This window comes from Lagopus muta, chromosome 3 (assembly GCF_023343835.1).
Source record: "Lagopus muta isolate bLagMut1 chromosome 3, bLagMut1 primary, whole genome shotgun sequence".
NCBI lineage: Eukaryota > Metazoa > Chordata > Aves > Galliformes > Phasianidae > Lagopus > Lagopus muta.
Window position 1 is genome coordinate 54974208 of NC_064435.1, and position 19909 is coordinate 54994116.

Genomic DNA, 19909 nt, shown 5'->3' on the forward strand with positions numbered 1-19909 from the left:
CTGAAAAAGTAATCATGCTGAAAGTATTACTCATATTGTAAATACGCTGCCATAGTCTATCTTCTCATTCTGATAGTTCATCACTATATTCACACCTATTTGCTCCTAAAGCCTACTCATCTTTCTTTTTTCCTTACACGCTACCTTCCCAAAGCCTAGGTTAATAATCTCAGCCTTCCACAGACCATTCCTAATACTTAGGCATACTATCACCATCAACTTACTGACATACTTCCAGTGCAATGTCACTTTCCTTCAATAAAATGAAGAAGCACTACATACCAGTGAATTTCTTAAGAATAAAAATATCAACATAGGTAAATTTTACATACTCTTCCAGTGAGAGTAAAATAGCAGTTTGTCTTACTTTTGTGTTCCTGATTTTTGTTTTTGTGGGCATGCATTTCTAATAAGAAGACTGCATGCTTTGTAGTTTCAAAATAATATTTGAAGTCATATAACAAGATAGAGGAAAGGACTGAGAGCTGTCTGTGAATAATGTATTATCTGCTAGAGAATTTTATCTGTCTAGCAATTTTCTCCTCAGATAAGTTTCCAAAGTAACTGAAAAATGGTATTTAGTGTAAACAGAATACAAGAAAGTTGGTTTCTACACTGGTTTATGGTGAAAGAAAAGCTTATTTTTAAAGTTATTCTAAAACATGGCATCCAAATTAGAGCTTAGTACTACCAACAGAAATCTCATAAATATTTAGCCATACGACTGCCTAAATTTGACACAGTTATGAATATCACATATACCGTCTTTTGTCAGATTCAATCCTTTAATTAATAATTGTTTCACATTTTTAATTTTTTAATATGCAATAAAATATCAATATTTGTTCAAGGGTTATCATTTATCAAAGAGTTCAATGGAATGAGAACTAAAAAGTCTGGAGATGAAGACTAGTAAGCTAATGACTTGGCAAAGATATTGACAACAACTTTAATTAACGATACAGACAATTGCCAGTAGATTAAAGCACCAAAGCAGAGACATGGGATGTTTTTGCTCTAACCATTCAAAATCTTTTAGCTGACTAAATTTCTACTTGTGTGTACATATATAAATATATTTATATATGTATAAATCTATCAAAATAAGTATACATGAACTATAAATAAAATGTACATATACAATATAATTAATTTAATATAATTAATAATTAAAACAAAAATGAAACAAAATAAGAAAATCCTCCATAGTTCCTTGTCAATCTCCTTAGTATTTTCCTTCAATTAAAATATTTTGTGCACCATTTTCCATTTCATTTACTTCAAAATTTTACCTAAATTTAAAAAAATGTAAAAGCTAGAAAAAGGTTATTCTTGAAGCACATCAATAGCTATAGGTAGAATTTTAAAGCCTTCAACCATGATTTTAATTTATTAGTAATATTGTATCGAAATGAGAATGGTCACTTTCAATACTTTTTATGAATTATGACAAATAAGTTTAAGATGTCTCATAAATCCTCAGCAGATCTAACTATGTTAGCCTAAGCCAACTGCATGTTAGTTGGAGGGGAGTTCACATAATTCATAAACATTTTAAATTTTGTCTCAAGAAATAATAAGGTGCTAAACTTGAGATTTTATGTACCGATTATGTTTTTCTTATAGCATTTATTTCTGAGTTTGAAAATGCACAAAGAAGTGCTAAAGTTTATATACACAAAAGCACCAGCACTTTTCAAAGACAGTAGGGTATTTATTAAAGTGGTTGTATGGAATTACACATATCAATTTACCACCTCTAACATTCACACTTGCAGATATATGAAAGCACTTGCCATTATATAACACCCATTTTCTAGACTTCATATAGTTGGGATGTTAAACGGAGATGAGTGATAGCTTAAAAATTCCTATTCACACCTTCCTTTGTGTTAATTATTTAAGTGCTTCTCTAAGAGAAAGACCATAAGTACATTTTCTGACATTTTAATGGCTTATTTTACACTATATGACCTCCTCTTTCAACTGCATCACAATAACTATCATGGGAAAACAAAAAAATGAATAGATGTAACTGAATCTATGCACTTTGCTCTTCGGAAAATTGAGGCTGCTTCTTTCCAATTCTGCCTTTTTTTCTTTCTTTTTTTTTTTTTTTCAAATTACATCAGATATATCATTTATAAGTAGCATAAATCTTCAGGAAGCACAGGTTATCTTTTGAGCTCTCCTTTCAGTTAATTTGACAAGAATTCAAGAACCACAGGAAGAGAGATAAAACAATACTAACACAACAAAATAACAATATTTTGTTCCTACCATTCAACGTGCACTGATACATACTCAAAACATATTATTTTACATATCAAAATAGGACTAAATGTGACTGTAAAAATTACTATAAAACAGTGACTGCAGAACAACAGAAATTGTAAACTACATCATATGTAGTTGAACTGTACACACAGTACAGTACAACACAACAGTAGTTGTAACTGAAACCTGCATCTTGTAGACAAACACTACAAAACAAACAAAACCAAAGAAGCAAACAAAACCCCACAAAAATAAAAAAGAAAGCATTACTAAATTGAAGTGTTTCATTTGCAGCCAACTTTTTTAGTATGCTTACTCATGGATCAATATTATTATTATAATGAAAAACTGCACATAATATAAAAATGGACAGTGAATATGTAGACAAAAGAACTGTTATGTAGGGAAAGGTAAATTAGACAAATTTCTTGCGTAATTTGTTTTATTGCTAAGAAATGGATGATATTTTAACAATGTAAATAAATGAAGGAGATAAAGATTATTTCAACAGAGCAAGGATGTATAAATTCAAATAATGAAATTACTGAAGGATAGATAGAACATTCAGAATGAGTCTCAAGAAAAACATCTTGCCACCAATATATAAACTTGCTGGTAGATTCAATGAAAATACGATACCTGGTCAATTTAAAACTAGTTTGGAAAATACACTAATAAGAAGTATATTAAAGAACAATAACACTGCTCTTAGACTGGCAGAGAATTAACTGAAGGAGTTAATGGTCCATTCTGATTTACAGAATCATCTTATTAAGAACAATGATTCTTCAATGATTTTACAATGAGGAGAATTACAACCTGAGCCACAAAATCTCATAACATATTTGAAAAATGAAGAAAAAAGACCGTATCAGAATTTGGCCAAAGATACTCTGACATCTTTCCTACAAAAGATCTTATCCCATGCTTTTGCAGAACAGTAATGTCCATGCAAAGAACGTCCCAGGAGCTGCTGCTTCAAATTTTTTTTCCAACTTATTTAATGAATTTCAAAATTCATTAATAAATTCAGTTCTAGATGTCTCAGATGAAAGGTGCCTTGGTTCATTATTAGAAACATTTTTTTTTTAGGCAACAACATTCTTTTTTTTAACAAAGTACAGAAAAGCACACAATGAAATTTTAAATACCTGAATAATTAATTCAGTAAGTTGAATCACTGATGCCTGACATTCTTCAGAGTGATCTAAAAGAAAGCTAATAGTTGGATCCTGACATATGCTCTGTTTATCTTGCAGTTGTCTTCTTCCTTCTTCATTCAAAAGGACAGAAAGGAACTGTAAACTAGCTGTATATAAAGCTGGATGAGTGGTTGACAGATGAATACAATCGCAAATTGTATCTGGAAGGTGAAATCATAAGCTTGAGTGACACTCATACCTTGGTGTCTCTAAATATATTAGAGAAGCATGGTGATAAATACGAGTAATTCACAAAGGAACAATTAAAAAAATTTTTTTTTTTAAAAAAAAAAACATAATAGTCGCCTCCCCCTTGACAAACCACCTGCATAATAATCTTGAATTGCTGTAACTCTTATCTCACTCTAGAGCTTTCAGGCTTTCAGTTTCCTTTTGAGTAAGATAAGCAACAATATCTTTAAAAGGAAAAAAATGGATCATTTCAATCTCAATTTGAAAGTGATGCACTTGTTTACAATTTAGAGGTAGAACTACTGTCCAATATACAAAATCAAGAGAAAAATTCAGTCAAGCTCCCCAGATACAACTATGCTTGTAATTTTGTATATGATATTGGAAATTACTTAGAAGGTAACATGGTATGCCTCCCTCTTTCGTTTATTTATTTATTTTATTTGCTACCAGGTTGAACCCATTCAGAAAGAGTTATTACCAATTACTGCTGTACAACGACTTGCAAGAGCTGTTGCCACAAATGGAAAAACTATTTGGCTACTGTTCCAAATCAATGTAGTTAGAAGGTTGAAGAAATCTACCCAGGTTTCATGAAGAACAGATATTAACTCAGAATCTGCAAAGAGAATATAGAAAAATCGATGAATATAGAAAAATCTATTCATACATACACACAAATCTGGATAGCTGGGCCTGGAAACAACTGCTACCAAATGAAGCCACTACTCAAACAAAGAGCTGCCTCTGTATGACTTTATTGGAAACAAAGCTCTTCATTACCTAGCCCATCTTTAGAGCGAATGGAGAGAATTGTGAAGGCATTTCTTAAGAGAGGTTTCAACGGTTCCTGAATTACAAGCTGACAGTCCACCAGTAAACATGACTTCAGAAGCCTGGACACAGATGATAAATACTGAAGTAACAATAATACCTGTTAAATATTTTCAAAGGATAAGAAATAAAGTCATATGTTTGCATTTTTCACATTTTTAAAAATATATTAACTTAATAGATTCATAACTTTTTGAATGAACACATATCACTTCTTCCTAATGCTCTGAGCATCCACCTTCAAACTTATTAAAATAAGTTAAATTTGAGACAATAGTAGTTCCACTGGCAATAACCCTTATACACTGCACACCATAGTGAGTTGAGAACTATTCAGGTGTTCACAGGACTAGAACCAAAGTAAAGCTGCCAGATATATCATGTAAAATAAGTGTGTCACTAACTGCATCTGGCTCGTACTTCAGTATTGTACAAAGAAAATCTATTACATGCTTACTGTAATTACAATGTGTTAAAAAAAAAATTAGTATTCAGTTGTTTGATGGTTCTAAATACAGTTCTAATACAGAAATTAATTTTTCAGTGTTAAGCATAGTGCATTATCTTCACTTAAACTTTTTCAAAAGCACAAAGATTCATACAAATGTAACATGTCTGGCATATGTTAATAAATATAGATAGAAAACATGAATATTTTCATAATTAAAAAAAATAAGTACTTATCTAACCTGAGCTTTTACGTGTTCTGTATGACATGGATTACCCAGTGGAGCTTTCAGTTCCAAGATATATCTCTCAACCAGATTAGCACTCACAAGACTAAAACAAAATAAAATTGGTTAGAAATACACTAAAATAATTAAACATTCTACTAAATTACCATTCTATATCTGAATATTAAAAATAGATCATTATAATTTAACTATAGTCTCTAAATATTTTTTTTTAAACAAATCTAATGTAATAGCAACTATAGTAGCATTCAGCAGTTTCATAATTGCTAGACTAATGTGAATTCCAATGGTCATTATTACATTCTTTATATTTGATTGCTTATTTTCTTTTTATGTAAGAATAAACAGCTCTGTAATACTGTAAATTGTATTCAAAAATGATTTTTTTTTTAATCATTAATTGCAGTATGAAGAGCAACTGCAAAAGCTCTTCAAAGCCTTAAAAAAAAAACCCACAATTTTCATTCTCCACTTCATGATTTTTTAAACAGTTTATAGATGAAAGAATTTGTTATGATGTGAGTGGAAACATGCAATATAATCTGAAGACCATTTTGAAGATGTTCCTTCTTTAAAAACAAACAAACAGACCCCAAACAAACAAACAAGAAACCCACTACAGTCTCTGATCTAATACTTCACAAAGCTGGCACACATTACTCTCTCTTTAACTGCAACAAGCCTTGGCTCACCCTCAAAATATAGCTAGCAATTAATACTAGAAAATTATAAAACGAATCAAACTGATCTGCATTTCTGAAGAGCTGAACATCACATACTGAAGTGTTAAATAACAAAAAAAAAAAAACAAAAAAAACTCCTCTCCCTCTCAACAACTAAATTACCACTGAGACCGTACACAGTATACAAAGCAGTTCATTAGAAGGTAAACACCACATACAGTATCATTAACTAATGCTATAGAAAATAATATATATATCTCTGTATATTCAAAAATGCCAATACGCATTTGTGAACACTTCAGAAGGAAAAAGAGATCAATGTTTTTAACTACTAAGAAATACTGGTAGATCCCCTTTCAAACTTTTCACCTCTGTTACTATAACTTGTCTGTAATTCATCAGCTATTGATTTCATACCCGCTGAGAGCTGTTAGCAATTCTTGTTGAAGGGCAATTCCAGTATCTTTTGGTGCAACAATCAGCAGATTGTGCAGAAGGCTGCAAACAGCTGACAAAAGTGCAGGTGTGACTACAGCACACTGTTTAGACATTGCAGCAGACATAGGAGAATCATGTTGACTTGGAGATGATGTTGTGGTAGTATCACTTCGACCTAGAATATGTTTAATTAAAAAAAAAAAAAAAACAAAAAAAAACCACCATACAAAATGTACAAAAGATGAATTAAAGCAGTCCCACAAAACAACATGATTTCTACTTTAAATAAAATGTCTGAATATACTTAAAATATATATACATAAAGTGGTATATTCTGGAGCAAGGGAGGAAAAAAAAAAGAAAGACAAAACAAATCAAATATAGAAAAGCGCTATTTAAAATAGCTCTGAAATGTTCTGAAATGGGCACCAGTAATCCTTAAATATAAATGGTAAATTTATAATGATATAAATTTTGCTTTCAATTCTTCCCTAAACAAAAACCATTTATATCTTTATATAAAGATATGAATGTAGATCTACATATCGTCTAAGTTTATATACATTATATACATTTTATCAGCCTACATATAAATTGAATTACATTTATAATCATACAAAGCTTTTTGTGTATGTGCATACGTATACAACTGCTTCACCGATAGGGAATGTTTTGAAAGGGTGATTGGATGACAGGAATGAGTTACACTTCAAGCAGTATCAACCATTTCTACTTCTGTCAAATCCATCTCCTTTTACAGGGAGTCTTTCAAACTTGTTTTCTGAAATAACCATTAGAAGCATCAATGGTGAGTGTTCCACTAATACGCACACTTTATACCCAAGTACAAATACTGGAATATTAGCAGGCCAAGCAGTAATTACTATGCATACAAACTCAAAGTTTGACTTACCTTGTGCCATAAGCCGATTAATTGCAGTTTCAGGAATGAAACTAGTTGAATTTGCTGGGACTGTTGCCTGAAGCTCAGTAACATTCCCTGGTACTGGTGATGCAGACAGAATCTAGAAAGTCATAGAAAGAATATTAGTTTTTTCCAGCTTTCACAGAGGAGACTCCTATTTACATTTGGCTTAAAAAAAAAAAAAAAAAAAAAAAAAAAGATACAAATTACTTATAACCAAAACTAATTTCATGACATTTGTTCATATATACATTACATATATATATGAAAATATATAAATTTACCCACTAATCAAAATATTGAACTATAAGTAATATGAACCAGCTGAAACATTTCACTTAAAAATTAATCAATGCCTATGATACTGGAAATTTCTGGAATTATATAGTTCTGTCACTACTGAAGTGTTTAAACTCAAATTCCTCATGGAATATTGGCTCTACTGAGACTATCAGGACTTTTGCATTTATACCACAACGTATGAAAAATACCACAAGTGGGTTAGTTGTCAGCTAAAGCTGAAGTTCAGAGCCTGTCCGACTCTGAATATTTATCTTAATCTTCATCCCATGAACCTTAAATATGTTTATTTCATGCTGAAAATACGAGATACTTACATCACATTAAATAATTTAGCATGCTTTTTCTACCAGTTGAACAACTAGATTATTCATCATATTATTAATTTTGAATGCTTTCAAAAGGGATTCTTAATGCTTTTATTATGGTGTTTATGACCACAAGCTTGAAATCAGAAGACACAGACTCCAAATTTTAACAGTTTTGTGACACAAGACCTGTGACATATTGCAGAATAAATGACAAGTACTGTTCATACCTGGTCATTTTTCAGGTCTGATAATTTTGATTCTTATCTAAACAATTCACATAACGTTTTTTTCCAAGAATAACAATTTACAGTGTAAAGAGTACAGAGCATTGGGAACAGCAATGAAATCTCAGGACAGTCACAAGTTGAAGAAGGATCTTTCTAGACTTTTCTTCATAGTGAGCTTTCTAAGGAAGACTGAAATATTTCAGAATTTTTGGTGATAAAACTTAAAGTATCGGTTAGAATATTCTTTAACTATGGAAAAGTCAGAACCAACTCAATTGACAAAATATAAAAGATGGAGCAGGAAAAAAGGAAATCAGAATTATTCTCTTCCTACTCATTGTATTCTTGCAGCTAGCTAGGTCATGCTTTCCAGGCTTTGATTTTCTCAGGAGCACATTCAGCTACCTCAATTCTGCACACCGTACTTTCTCTTCTTTGAGAAGATTTAATCCCGCTGTCCCGCTAACCATCAATGCCAGATGTTGCCAGGCTTCCATGGGGCTAGTGATGAGCTAGCGGATGGTGTTCCCATTGTTGGAAGAGGGGTTGGAGCTAGATGATGTTTAAAGTCTCTTCCAATAGAAACTGTCCTATGGTTCTGCATGCACAACTTTACTCGAGACTAAAATCTATGCATGAACAGAAATCTGGAGGTGGCAAGATTTGTAAGTGAGATTTGGGGTGTGTGTCTGAAGTCAAGAACACTCATACCTAAGATATCTGGGGTCACAGAATCACTAAGATATGCCTAACAGGGTACTTTTGTGTTGCTAAAAAGCAGTACCAAATTGCACCAACTAATTCAAATTCAAACTTTGTTTAGATATATAACTAAAAAGCATATTTGACATTTGAAATAAATTATTTAAAGTTTAACACTTGTTGACATAAATAGTTATTAAAATCATTTATACAAGAGTAAATCAATCCATCTGGACACATGAAAATCCTGCACTACAATTAGCACACAAAATAGCACACAAATTGCACTACAATTTAGCACTACAATTCCAAGCATTCTAATAATTGACAAAAGGCATTAATCTTTCTCAAGTAACAAACTCCAAATGCAACCTCCACTTCTGCAACAAGTAAGAAATTATTACTATGTTGAGAGTCATCTTAAAGATATTATTATGAATTCATTTAAGTACATTCATATGTTAATAAATAATATCATTTAAATAGGACAATAAATTATGTTTGTTGCAAAAATACCTAAAGATTTTTGGCAAATAAATAAAAAATAGAGTATTAAATATGTAAGGAAAAAAAATCAATGAAAGTTTTATCTGGTTAGAAAAACATTATATTCTTGCAGTAATATGACATTTATTTCTAATTGCTTCATACTGAGATATGGGTTAAAAAACTAATCTTTTCGCTATCTTAACAGAATACATACAGTAATGCAACAAAGTTACTTCCACAGTGTTACGTATTCCAGGAAATAAAAGATAACCACTTCCACACATCACCTTTGATAAGGATCAGCTGGAGGTCTAGGACATCATGTCCACAAAAGGATACTGACTATTGCTACCATATTCTTTCTGGGAGCAATGAAGCGTTCTGCTGCTTAATAGCAAAACAACAGATATTCCAAGGGAGTTCAATGGCATAAAAAAAAAAGTTGTGTGATGGGGAGACAACGACTGTAGACTAGAACAATTAGAAAAGAATGCGAAACTCATCACAATGAAAACAAGAGAAATGGTTTTACTGTTTATCTACTAGATATGAATAAAAGGTATTTTTTTTAAACTAGTAAACAGTCCTTCTGGTGTTTAATAGACTTCCAATGCTTAATTTTTTTTTCAAAGATTTAAATTGCCTAGCTGTAGAACAATTTGGTAAGCATAGAACCTGAAAATAAAATACACATTATTTATAAAATAGGACAAAGATTTCACAGGTAAGAATGACCATGACTTTGTTATTTGGGAAATGTTTATAGATCCTTAACCTGAACCTTAGCTTAAATTTAAAATAACTGTTCATTCTGCTAAGCAGCCCTGGACAAAGAACAGCCCTAATGTATTTACGTTATGATTAATGTTTAAGTAGTAAATTCCATAAGAGACAAAACATGGTTATTTTCCTAAAACAGCAACACTCACAGTACAGTTTACAGCAAAATAAATTGGACAAAAATATGGAATTCACTGAGATCTTAAATACAAAATATACCGCATTTATCAGTCAGAGTATAAGTAATTCAGCTCTCCTGCTTGCTGTCTTTTATGTGACCTTGAATCATTGATTTCATTCCCACATTGCCATTCTTCATTCTATAAATCGTGTATAATCGTACTGATAGCCTCTCAAGACCTCTAACATACTACTTTATATGGTAAAGTAAAAAATAAAAGAATAATTTCTTCTATGAATATGTTTTTTAATTTTCTAATTTTTAGTTTTTGTAAATCTAGAGAAAAAATAGAGGTGGGGAAAAATAACAAAACCTAAGAGTAACTTACATACTATTTTCACTTAAAATCACATGAAAAGTCTTTGGCAGCAGATAGTTCAAGTAAAGCACAGATTACATGAAATCTGAAAAAACTGAAAACTAACACTGTCTTTTTGTTATATGTTAGAACTGATTTCAAATACATTAGAAAAAGAATCCAGCTGTGTTTATTATCAATTTACAGAATTAAATGAAAACCATCATTTTGGTTTCCAGAAAGATGTTCAGGATGTGACTAATAGAAGCAAAAAGGAATTGCATCTTCCTAGGTTGGTGTTTATGCAATGAATAGATGTAGAAATTAACTAGAAAAATTTAAAAAAATAAATCAGGAAAGTTTCCAACATAAGTATTTTTACCTGCAACTCTCAAATACTTGTGGCTGTTATCATCAAATCAGTATCATACAGAAAAATATTTTTCCTTCAGTAAGACCTGCAGACTTCTTTTTGTCTGCTACGGTGAAAGTATGCCACCTAGTGTACTTTAAATGACTACATTCCTATATCTTTAAACTCCAGCGTCCTATCTTCAGCGTCCTAAGACTAATTTAGAATTAATTTCAATTTAGTTTCAGCTCTTAAACTAAACTCATATTTAAGCAGTTGCATTTCCAACAGTGTTAATTTTCCTTAACATATACTGTTAGCAACAATGCAGTTGACATAAAGAGGTTAACCTGGAAGTTACCATAGTTTCTGATGTTGACTGAGAATGTGAAGATGGGCTTTGACTAGACAGAGCCTTCCAAAGATTAAGAGAATCGTCAAAATCTGTATGGAGGGGAAAGAAAAAAACACCAGAATCAAACAAACATTACTGCAAGACCAGCAGATAGATTAACAACTCTTTCAAAACATTGTTTCATGCTACAAAGAAGTAGCTAAGCAGTTATTCTCAAATACTCAAAATATTTCAGATAGTCTGAAAATACTTCAGTTTTTCTACATATTGTACCACTGTATTATTATCCAGTAAATCCCTTGAATAAACAGAAATTGAATAGAATACAATCTTCTGCTATAACAAAAAAAGCATGGAGAAAGCTACATTTGATCAATAAGATCTGGAGGTTCTAGCTGACAGCTGGCAGAACACAATCTAGCGGTGTGCCCAGGTAGCCAAGAAAGCAATGGCACCCTGCCTTGCAGAAATAGTGTAGTCACCATGACTATAGAGGTGCTTGTTCCTTTGTACTCAGCACTGGTGAGGTTACATCTTAAGTACTGTAATCAGTTTTGGGCCCTTCTCTACAAGAAAGGCATTGAGGAACTGGAGTATGTTCAGAGAAGGGCACTATCCAGAAGTCTTATGAGAAGTTGCTTAGGGAACTGGGATTGTTCAGTCTGGAGGGGGCTAAGGAGAGACCTTATCACTGTCTACAATTACCTAAAAGAAGGTTGCAGTAAGGTGGGGGTCAGCCTCTTCTCCTGGTAACATACCTGTCTATGTATTTCTTTTTTCTTAAACTTTGATTGTACTGCTATGTCAAAGTCACAAGTGTAAGAAGTATTTTACCCCTAATGCTTTGCAAGGTAAAGTAATTGGTTCTGCAGTACATCTTTTTCCATTTATAAATTTTTGAAGTTGTAAAAAACAGTTCAGAGCTTTTTCTGAAATTTGTTGAATGGGTGATTTATTCTTAGAACTTTAAAGTAAAAATTGAGCTTGAAAACATTTACATTCATGGCTAACACATTCTATTTGAACTCCATCTTTAATACGAATTACTTAACTAGATGTTACTTCAGTAAGTTAAAAATACGCAAAATTAACATAACTTACCAGTTGAACCACCTTTTTCAATGATGTGGTTGTCTTCCTTGGAAGAATTCACATCAAACATATAACAACCTAAGTAACAATGTTTCACCATCTGATTCAAATGTTGGTAAAACTGACAGTGATGCAAAAGAGCCTTAAGTGCAGGTTTTCCAGTCTGGGAGAGGCCAGTTTCTTCATCATGTACACAAGGTCCCTGAAAACAATGAAATTCACAAAGTTAATCTCTTTAAAGGAATCTTTTACATAAAAAATTAAACTGGCAAAAACAAACAAAACACAACTTCAAGCCTAATACTGTTTGTCTGTATATGTCTAGCTGTTTTATAGATTACCAGATTCTGGCAGTCAAAAAAAAAAAAAAACAAAACCCAGCTTGTATCAGGAATGGTGTGGTGAGCAGGACTAGGGAAGTAATCCTGCCCCTGTACTTGCCATTGGTGAGGTATCAACTCAAGTACTGTGTTCAGTTTTGGGCACCTGAGTACAGAAAGGACATTGAGGTGCTGGAGCAGGTCCAAAGAATGGCAACAAGGCTTGTGAAGGGCTTGGAGAATATACCCTATTAGGAGAAGGAACTGGGGCTGTTTAGTCTGGGGAAAAGGAGGCTGAAGGGAGACCTTATTGCTCTCTTCCAGTATCTGAAAGGTGCTTACAGCGAGAGTGGGGTCTCTTCTCACTGGTGACAGAACGAGAGGAAATGGCCTCAAGTTGCACCAGGGTAAGTTTAGGTTGGATATCTGGAAAACTTTGAAACAGAAAAGGTTGTTAAGCACTGGAATAGGCTCCCCATGGAGGTGGTTGAGTCACCATTCCTGGATGTGTTTAAAGACTATTTGGATGTGGTGCTCACAGACATGATTTAGCAGAGAGTTGTTAGTTAGGGTAGTATGGTTAGGTGATGGTTGGACTTGATAATCTTTAAGGTCTTTTCCAACCTGAGTGATTCTATGATTTTATGACATAGCCCTGAGCAACTTGCTGTAGCATCTCTTTAAGCAAGGGAGTATGCTCTTAAGAAAGTCTTTAAACCAACAAGCCACTTCATCTTTCTTTGGGAAGGCATGCTTTTTGTCACTCATATTTCAAAATATTAAACACTACATTAAACTCTGCTTTCTCAGAGTTTTTCTTTCTTATACACCTAAATTCAAGTTGCATTCCTGGCAAAATAACTAACCAATTTTTATCTTAAAACATTGATAATATATAAGATACCGTACGTACATTATCTAAGACACTATACAATAAAGCTTTACTTGTTTTCTTGAGGTCTCTGGGAGGTGGGAGAAGCTTATCTATTCACATACTTCTTTCTCATCTCAGATGTAATTTTTTAAATTTGTTTTTAGATATATTGACATAAGCTCTTATATCAAATAATGCCTCTCAGTGACAGTATAAACTTTCTCATCAAGTGTAATAGTCACTCACCTGCCAAATACAGTCTTTTAGACCTTCAGTAGGAATTGGGATCACAAGGAGATTTTGTAGAATAAAAGCAGCCTAAAAGAAATGAATGCATCAACATTACTGTCTAGCCATCATAGCTCAATAAAGCACATACAACTGAACTGGACAGTTGAGAAATTATTCCACTGTTTTACATACATGTCAAAACAAAGATTTTTCATGTTCATGTAGACAGAAATCTTACAGCTAGAGTTGAGAGACAGAGATGTCTATACAGTTAAAAAGAGCAAATTAGATTACCTTATGTTTGCAATGAGGAAGTATTTATTAGATAACAGGTGACAAGCTGGTACGCCGAAGTGCTTTCAAATAGAACAAAGCAGATTAAAATCTAGCTATTTGTTTTCTCCATAACAAACTACCTACAACAATTTAAGACAGCAGAATGTGACAAGAAACATACCTCCCTGCGTACCATGCTGCATTCAGATTGGTCTAGAAAGATGTTTAACGCTGTTCCCCATAGCCCTCCTGAAATGTTCTGGCAACTCTCTGCTAAAGCAATACAGCCTATTTCAAGAGATGTAAGAGCTGATCCTATTCCAAGCGCAGTAAATCTGACCTAGTTCATATAAACACAATAGAAAATGACATTACTCACACTAATAACACATTTTTTAAATTATTGTTGAATTCAATCAACTAAATCTGTAGCTTAAACAGAATGATTTTAAAAGGGTTTAGACTGTTTAAACAAGTTATTTTTCCTGCATTCACCTGGCTCTATACTCACAGTTATAACTATACGTATGTATAAATAACAAAATGAATAAAATTTTGAATACTTAAATGTATATTCAATATTCTCGGCATTTTACCATTTAAAAATAGTTCTGATTCAAAAACTCATAATTTAAAAGTTGAGCATCAAATATATTTGCTCTAAATTTGTAGTTTACACACATTTTTTGCATTAGAGCTAAAGCAATGTTGATGAAAACCGCCTACGATTCATTATCATAAATGACTAATAAGAGGATAGAAAATTGAAGATACAGAGAAGGACTTCAGAGTGTTTATAAGAAAATATTCTCCCTTCTTTATTAGTATTGTTATTTAGGACACAGTCAGTAACACTGAAAATAATGCAAATCAGTAGTTCCAATATAAACTTCCCGAAACAAAAATCATGCACATAGCTAGGTGTCAAAATAAGATATCAACTTTACATTAACTAACCTCAGGATCTCTATCTACCCATAAAGGAACCAGCCATGTCAAACCTAGGTGGGAAGGAACTTGATCTTCACTGTTATTGTAAGGCAAAGACCAAAGAGATACCCAGTCCTGATCAGAAAACAGAAAATAAAGTAAGAAATTATTTTCTAAATCTTTCAATGCCTATCAACAGCCTGGGCTGTCAGTTGCATACTAAACTATTTTAAATGCACATAACACTGATACTCCAGGAAAAAGATGTTCATTGTCTCTATAAATATACATATATTGTATTAACTCCACTTACTGAAGAAAATTAAATTTGTGACTATTTCTGGTTAGTATTAGGATAATAGTACAAAAGGGATTAAATATTTTACTTGAAATATTGGGAATATTTAGGAATTACTCCATACATTTTTTATTTTTTCTTAAATGACTAAAAAAAAAATTTGAGACATGATATGTGTGCAGGAAACTGCTGAATAAGAACATGCAGCTATCTCTTTAGTCAGTTTATTACTTTGCCATATACTATTTAGCTGCAGATTCCATGAATTCATATTTGGCAAATACAGCTCCTTAATTCAGCTCAAAAAAACCCCATACTCATTTTGCTTTGTTTAATCATGGCACTGCACAATGCATTATGTTCAGTGTGAACTATGCAATTCAAAATTTTATAGGTGCATCTTCTGAACGTCTCAGCCCTGTATTTTTTTTAATTTTTTTTTTTTTTTTTTTTTTTTTTTTTTTTTTTTTTACAGAATAGATGACTGCATTTGGATGCCTCACTTGGAACAGTGTCTTTCGCATGAATCTTCTCAATACACAATATTAATAACAGTAAACATCGTTTTTTACAGTCTTTGAGGTAGAAGGAGAATTAAAATACAAAATGAAATACACCCAAGTAAGCAAAACATGACTGTAAAGCAATACTAAAGAAAGGAAATAAAACATTGTAGCAATTCTATCAAGTACTAAGCATCTGTTCTATTTCTCATGTACTCTATGAACAACTGTAGGTCATTTCTGTCCACTGCTATGAGCTAAAGGATTCTACATCCAACTTAATAAGGTGGTTCTTTAAGTAACAAAGAACCAGAATGGTTCATAATACTGCTAATGAGCAAAATAACATTAAAAGACACCTGGATTTTAACTAGTTTTTATCTCAATTCATTAGATTGTACATTTTAAGTTAGCTTTAATAATAAACTGTAATTTTTATTTTTAAATTAGTTATCCAGAATATTTCCTGTACAACATTGCTTGTGCAGAGTAAGAAGGTTAACTTTGTATTCCTCTCTCCACAAGATCTCACGCTTAATCATGTGACCTGTAAACAATGGATAGGATTTAAAACTATTATGATAACAATATAAAATGTTAGTAATCTGGATGTTGCTGCTGGCACATTATGACTAACAGTCACAAAAAACCCACCACCATATTATGCCACTATAGATATTATTCTACATGATTAAAAATACATACATAAAAACCAATTTAAGTCCCCTCTTTCAGTCAAGAAAGACTACAGGATTGCAGAAATAAAAACTGCAATGCTAGCAGGAATACTTTTTTTTTTCCCCAAAAACAAAGTGTTATTTCCAAATACAAAGTGTACTTCATCACACTGAAATGTTTTCATAAGTGGCAATCACAGGCACTGAGTGGAGTTGACTGTGATTCTCCAGAATGATTACACTAAATTATTGAATTATATCAGTTAAAATATATCGGTGATTAGCCATCAAAAGTGACAAGATAAGGGAAACTATAATGAACTCACCGTATCCTTAGCTTGAGCCATCATTTCATGAGATAAGTGAAGCAAACAAAGAACAGTGCTTTTTGTAACACCTTTTCCCATGAAAGACATAGCGTTTCCTCCCCATTCAACATAAAACGATGAGATGACCTGGGAGAGTAGGAATAAGTTCACAGTAGCTCTACTGCGAGCAGTACACAGGTAGAGTATAAACCACTGCATGCACATAAATTAAACTCATGGAAAGATGGTGAATTATCAAATACACTCTTTTAGATAGATGTTTATTTATTTATGAGTCGCTTACTGATTTGTCATTTTTCTGTATGGTTAAACCCTTTAAGGTCAGTAGTTATTTTATTTCCCTATTCAAATGAAGAATAAAGTGGATCTAGATAATAAGGACAGTACTAAATAGAAAGCTGGCTGTATCTCAGTCAGAGTTGAAAAGTTTGTTTTTGTTGGAAACAGGCCACTTATTGTAACCAGCTTCTTTCTGCTATGTTTGAAATTAAAAATACAGTTTATTTTCCAAAATTCTATATTCAAGAATACAGGTTATTTCTGTCTTTTCTTGGGACTTGAATTGGAATAAATAAATCAACATTCTGTATCAAATTCTAATGAGTAAAGGGAATGGGAACGCACGTGCAATATAGTCAATCATCATAAGTAAACATATTTTAAAACTTTTTTTTCCTTTAAGTAAAGATACAAATCACTCAATTTCATCTTAATCTTTTAGCTATTTTCTTTTAGAAAGAAAAGCACCTTTCATAATAACTATATTCACTGGAAGTACAACAAAAATTATAATATTATTAGTTATAGTGACTTTACAAGCATTCAGAAAAAAAGTTGGGTTATAACAAAATACTTACCTCAAGAAGACCTGTTAAATATTTCTTACAAATTGTGACAGGTTCAACAGTAGCAGAATATGTACTCCAGTTTGGAACTGCAGTAACATGAACTATTCCTCTCAGTGTTCTCTCCAGTGAAGGAAGACCATAAAAATGTGGTGCGTCTGTTAGCCTTAAGCACTGTAGCAGCTTGAGAGCCAGCTCAGTTCTGAAACATCCAGCAAGTTCCAAGCCCTCTCTGGATTAATTATAAAAAGTAAAAAAGCATGAAATGACAGCATAAAGCTATTATAATGAATTATTTTGTAAGAGGCCAGTGCATCATTATTATTGTTGCTATTAAGCAGGTCTCAGCATATCAATTAGTAACCGTTGGCTTACACACCAAATAATGCAGAAGTAAATTACAGAACAGGACTGCTTAACCAAACACAGACAAATGAGATAGAACTCTAATTTCTAACGAGCACATAAAAGAGCAGGAGTTCAAGAACATTGGATAACTCGGAGTGACAAGTGTCAGAAAGATTTTGCTTATGTTTGCTCTGGTTCAGGCACCAAGTTTTAAAACATTTCCTGAAAATCTATCACCAAGGTAGACAAAAATAAAGGAGTATAAGACATAACTGGCAGGGATTTCTATAATCCTTCTTTTTCTAGCTGTCATTTTTTCTTATGTTTTATTTAGAAATTGAGTAACTGAGTGGGAGGAATGATAAAGGTAGCACTTTGAAGAAATCTTTACAAGCAGTTATGTTGTGCCACACAGATAAATATGTCAGCTGCAATTTTAGCATCATAGAATGCATTTGGATAGAAGGATTTAGTGTGAAAATATTATTTTATAAAAACTTAGGAAAAAAAACTAATAGAAGTAAATTTCTGTTTGTCTGACTGACAGAAAAAGGATGGCATCTCATTCTGGAAGTAGGTGTCCTAACAATAACCAATGTGCACAAATATAGTCAATAATAGACTATGGAACAAAAAGGAAGTGTATGGAAATAAATACTTGCTGATATTCTGTTGTTTTACTTTCCTGCAAGAAGCCAGTAGAAAAACAAATCCAGCTATCACTTAAGCAAATTTCCAGTAGTGAAAAAGAAACAGCCCATCTTCTCAGTGCCATCAATTTAATTATCATTTTTTGAAAAATTGCACTAGTGCACTTCTTCACAATTTTCTTAATTTCCTAATTTTACTGTGAAAAGGTATAGCTAATGTTGATCTTCACTTAAGGAGAAGTATATTCCGTTTTTAAAGTTTACTATGACTGTATTGTGATGTAATTATTTTCAAACTCTGACTAAGATGCAGTAGCACAAGGCATTACTATTCCAGTCAGAATGACACAGGCAGTTCCATTTAAACTGTACCTGTCAGTCACTGACTTTGAACAAAATAACAGTGTGTTAAAAAGATGAATGAGTTCTTTATCCAGTTGTTGTCTGACAGCAGTTTGTATTGCATCTGTTTCATCCCGCACTTGGGATTCTGGTCGCACCAAAAGGCCCAAAAGGGAACTTGATTTCTAAGAGAAAAGAACAAAAATACAGTCACATCATGCATTGCTTAAATTCTATTTCAATAAACACACTAAAGCCAGTTTTCTCTTTGGTGCTTTAAAATTACATGCACTAAAAATCACAAATTCCATAATCATCATTTCACCAAGAAATATTTCCATAAATTGAAACAACAACAACAAAAACACAGTAAAGATTTTCTGGTATTAGTTAGCCATACCTACCACATTTTAGAGGATTTCTTGTTAACCATAGAAATTGAAGTAGATCAGTCTTACGTGATTGAAAAGAAGATTGCTAGCACTTTTTTCTAAATGTTTAAACTGTATTTTAAAATGGGAAAATGCAAATGCATGCACACTCAATATATAATAACCCTTGTAAAACCTTGCTTTGAGTACAGTATGTACTTGCTTTGTGAAGAATGGTACTTTGTAACGCAGTTGTACAACTGCAATCATCATTGTTATCATTAGAATCTAGTTTTCATATAATAAGACTGAATTACAATATTTTGACAAGTACAATAAAAGTTGTTTCATACTGCTTTTTTAATCTTGATTTCCTACTAGGTGTTGTACATCTTAATGACAAATAGTAGATAGAACAGATCTCAAATGAAAAGCACACATCTATAAAACTGAAAATAAAAATAAATTATATTCCTCCAATATTATACTTGCATTTTTATATTTCAACTGTATGAACTGTATGCTCATATAATGCCTTCCTCAGGGTTATAAAAATGTTTTACATAAACGTATTGCAACCAT

At 32.3% G+C, this 19909-nt stretch overlaps 1 protein-coding gene across 6 annotated transcripts in view; it reads right to left on the reverse strand.

Moving 5' to 3' along the window:
- The window catches only part of RTTN (rotatin), a 74526-nt gene that overhangs the window by 14610 nt on the left and 40007 nt on the right, over positions 1 to 19909 (reverse strand). For all 6 annotated transcript variants that reach the window (XM_048940745.1, XM_048940744.1, XM_048940746.1 and 3 more), the window contains 14 exons: positions 18987 to 19141; positions 17629 to 17848; positions 16769 to 16897; positions 14992 to 15099; positions 14216 to 14374; positions 13774 to 13845; positions 12343 to 12535; positions 11248 to 11330; positions 7235 to 7346; positions 6301 to 6496; positions 5195 to 5285; positions 4455 to 4605; positions 4153 to 4290; positions 3429 to 3640 (listed from right to left, as the gene is read on the reverse strand). In XM_048940745.1, the coding sequence (XP_048796702.1) occupies positions 3429 to 3640; positions 4153 to 4290; positions 4455 to 4605; positions 5195 to 5285; positions 6301 to 6496; positions 7235 to 7346; positions 11248 to 11330; positions 12343 to 12535; positions 13774 to 13845; positions 14216 to 14374; positions 14992 to 15099; positions 16769 to 16897; positions 17629 to 17848; positions 18987 to 19141 (2019 nt within the window). The remainder of the gene's footprint in view (positions 1 to 3428; positions 3641 to 4152; positions 4291 to 4454; positions 4606 to 5194; positions 5286 to 6300; positions 6497 to 7234; positions 7347 to 11247; positions 11331 to 12342; positions 12536 to 13773; positions 13846 to 14215; positions 14375 to 14991; positions 15100 to 16768; positions 16898 to 17628; positions 17849 to 18986; positions 19142 to 19909) is intronic.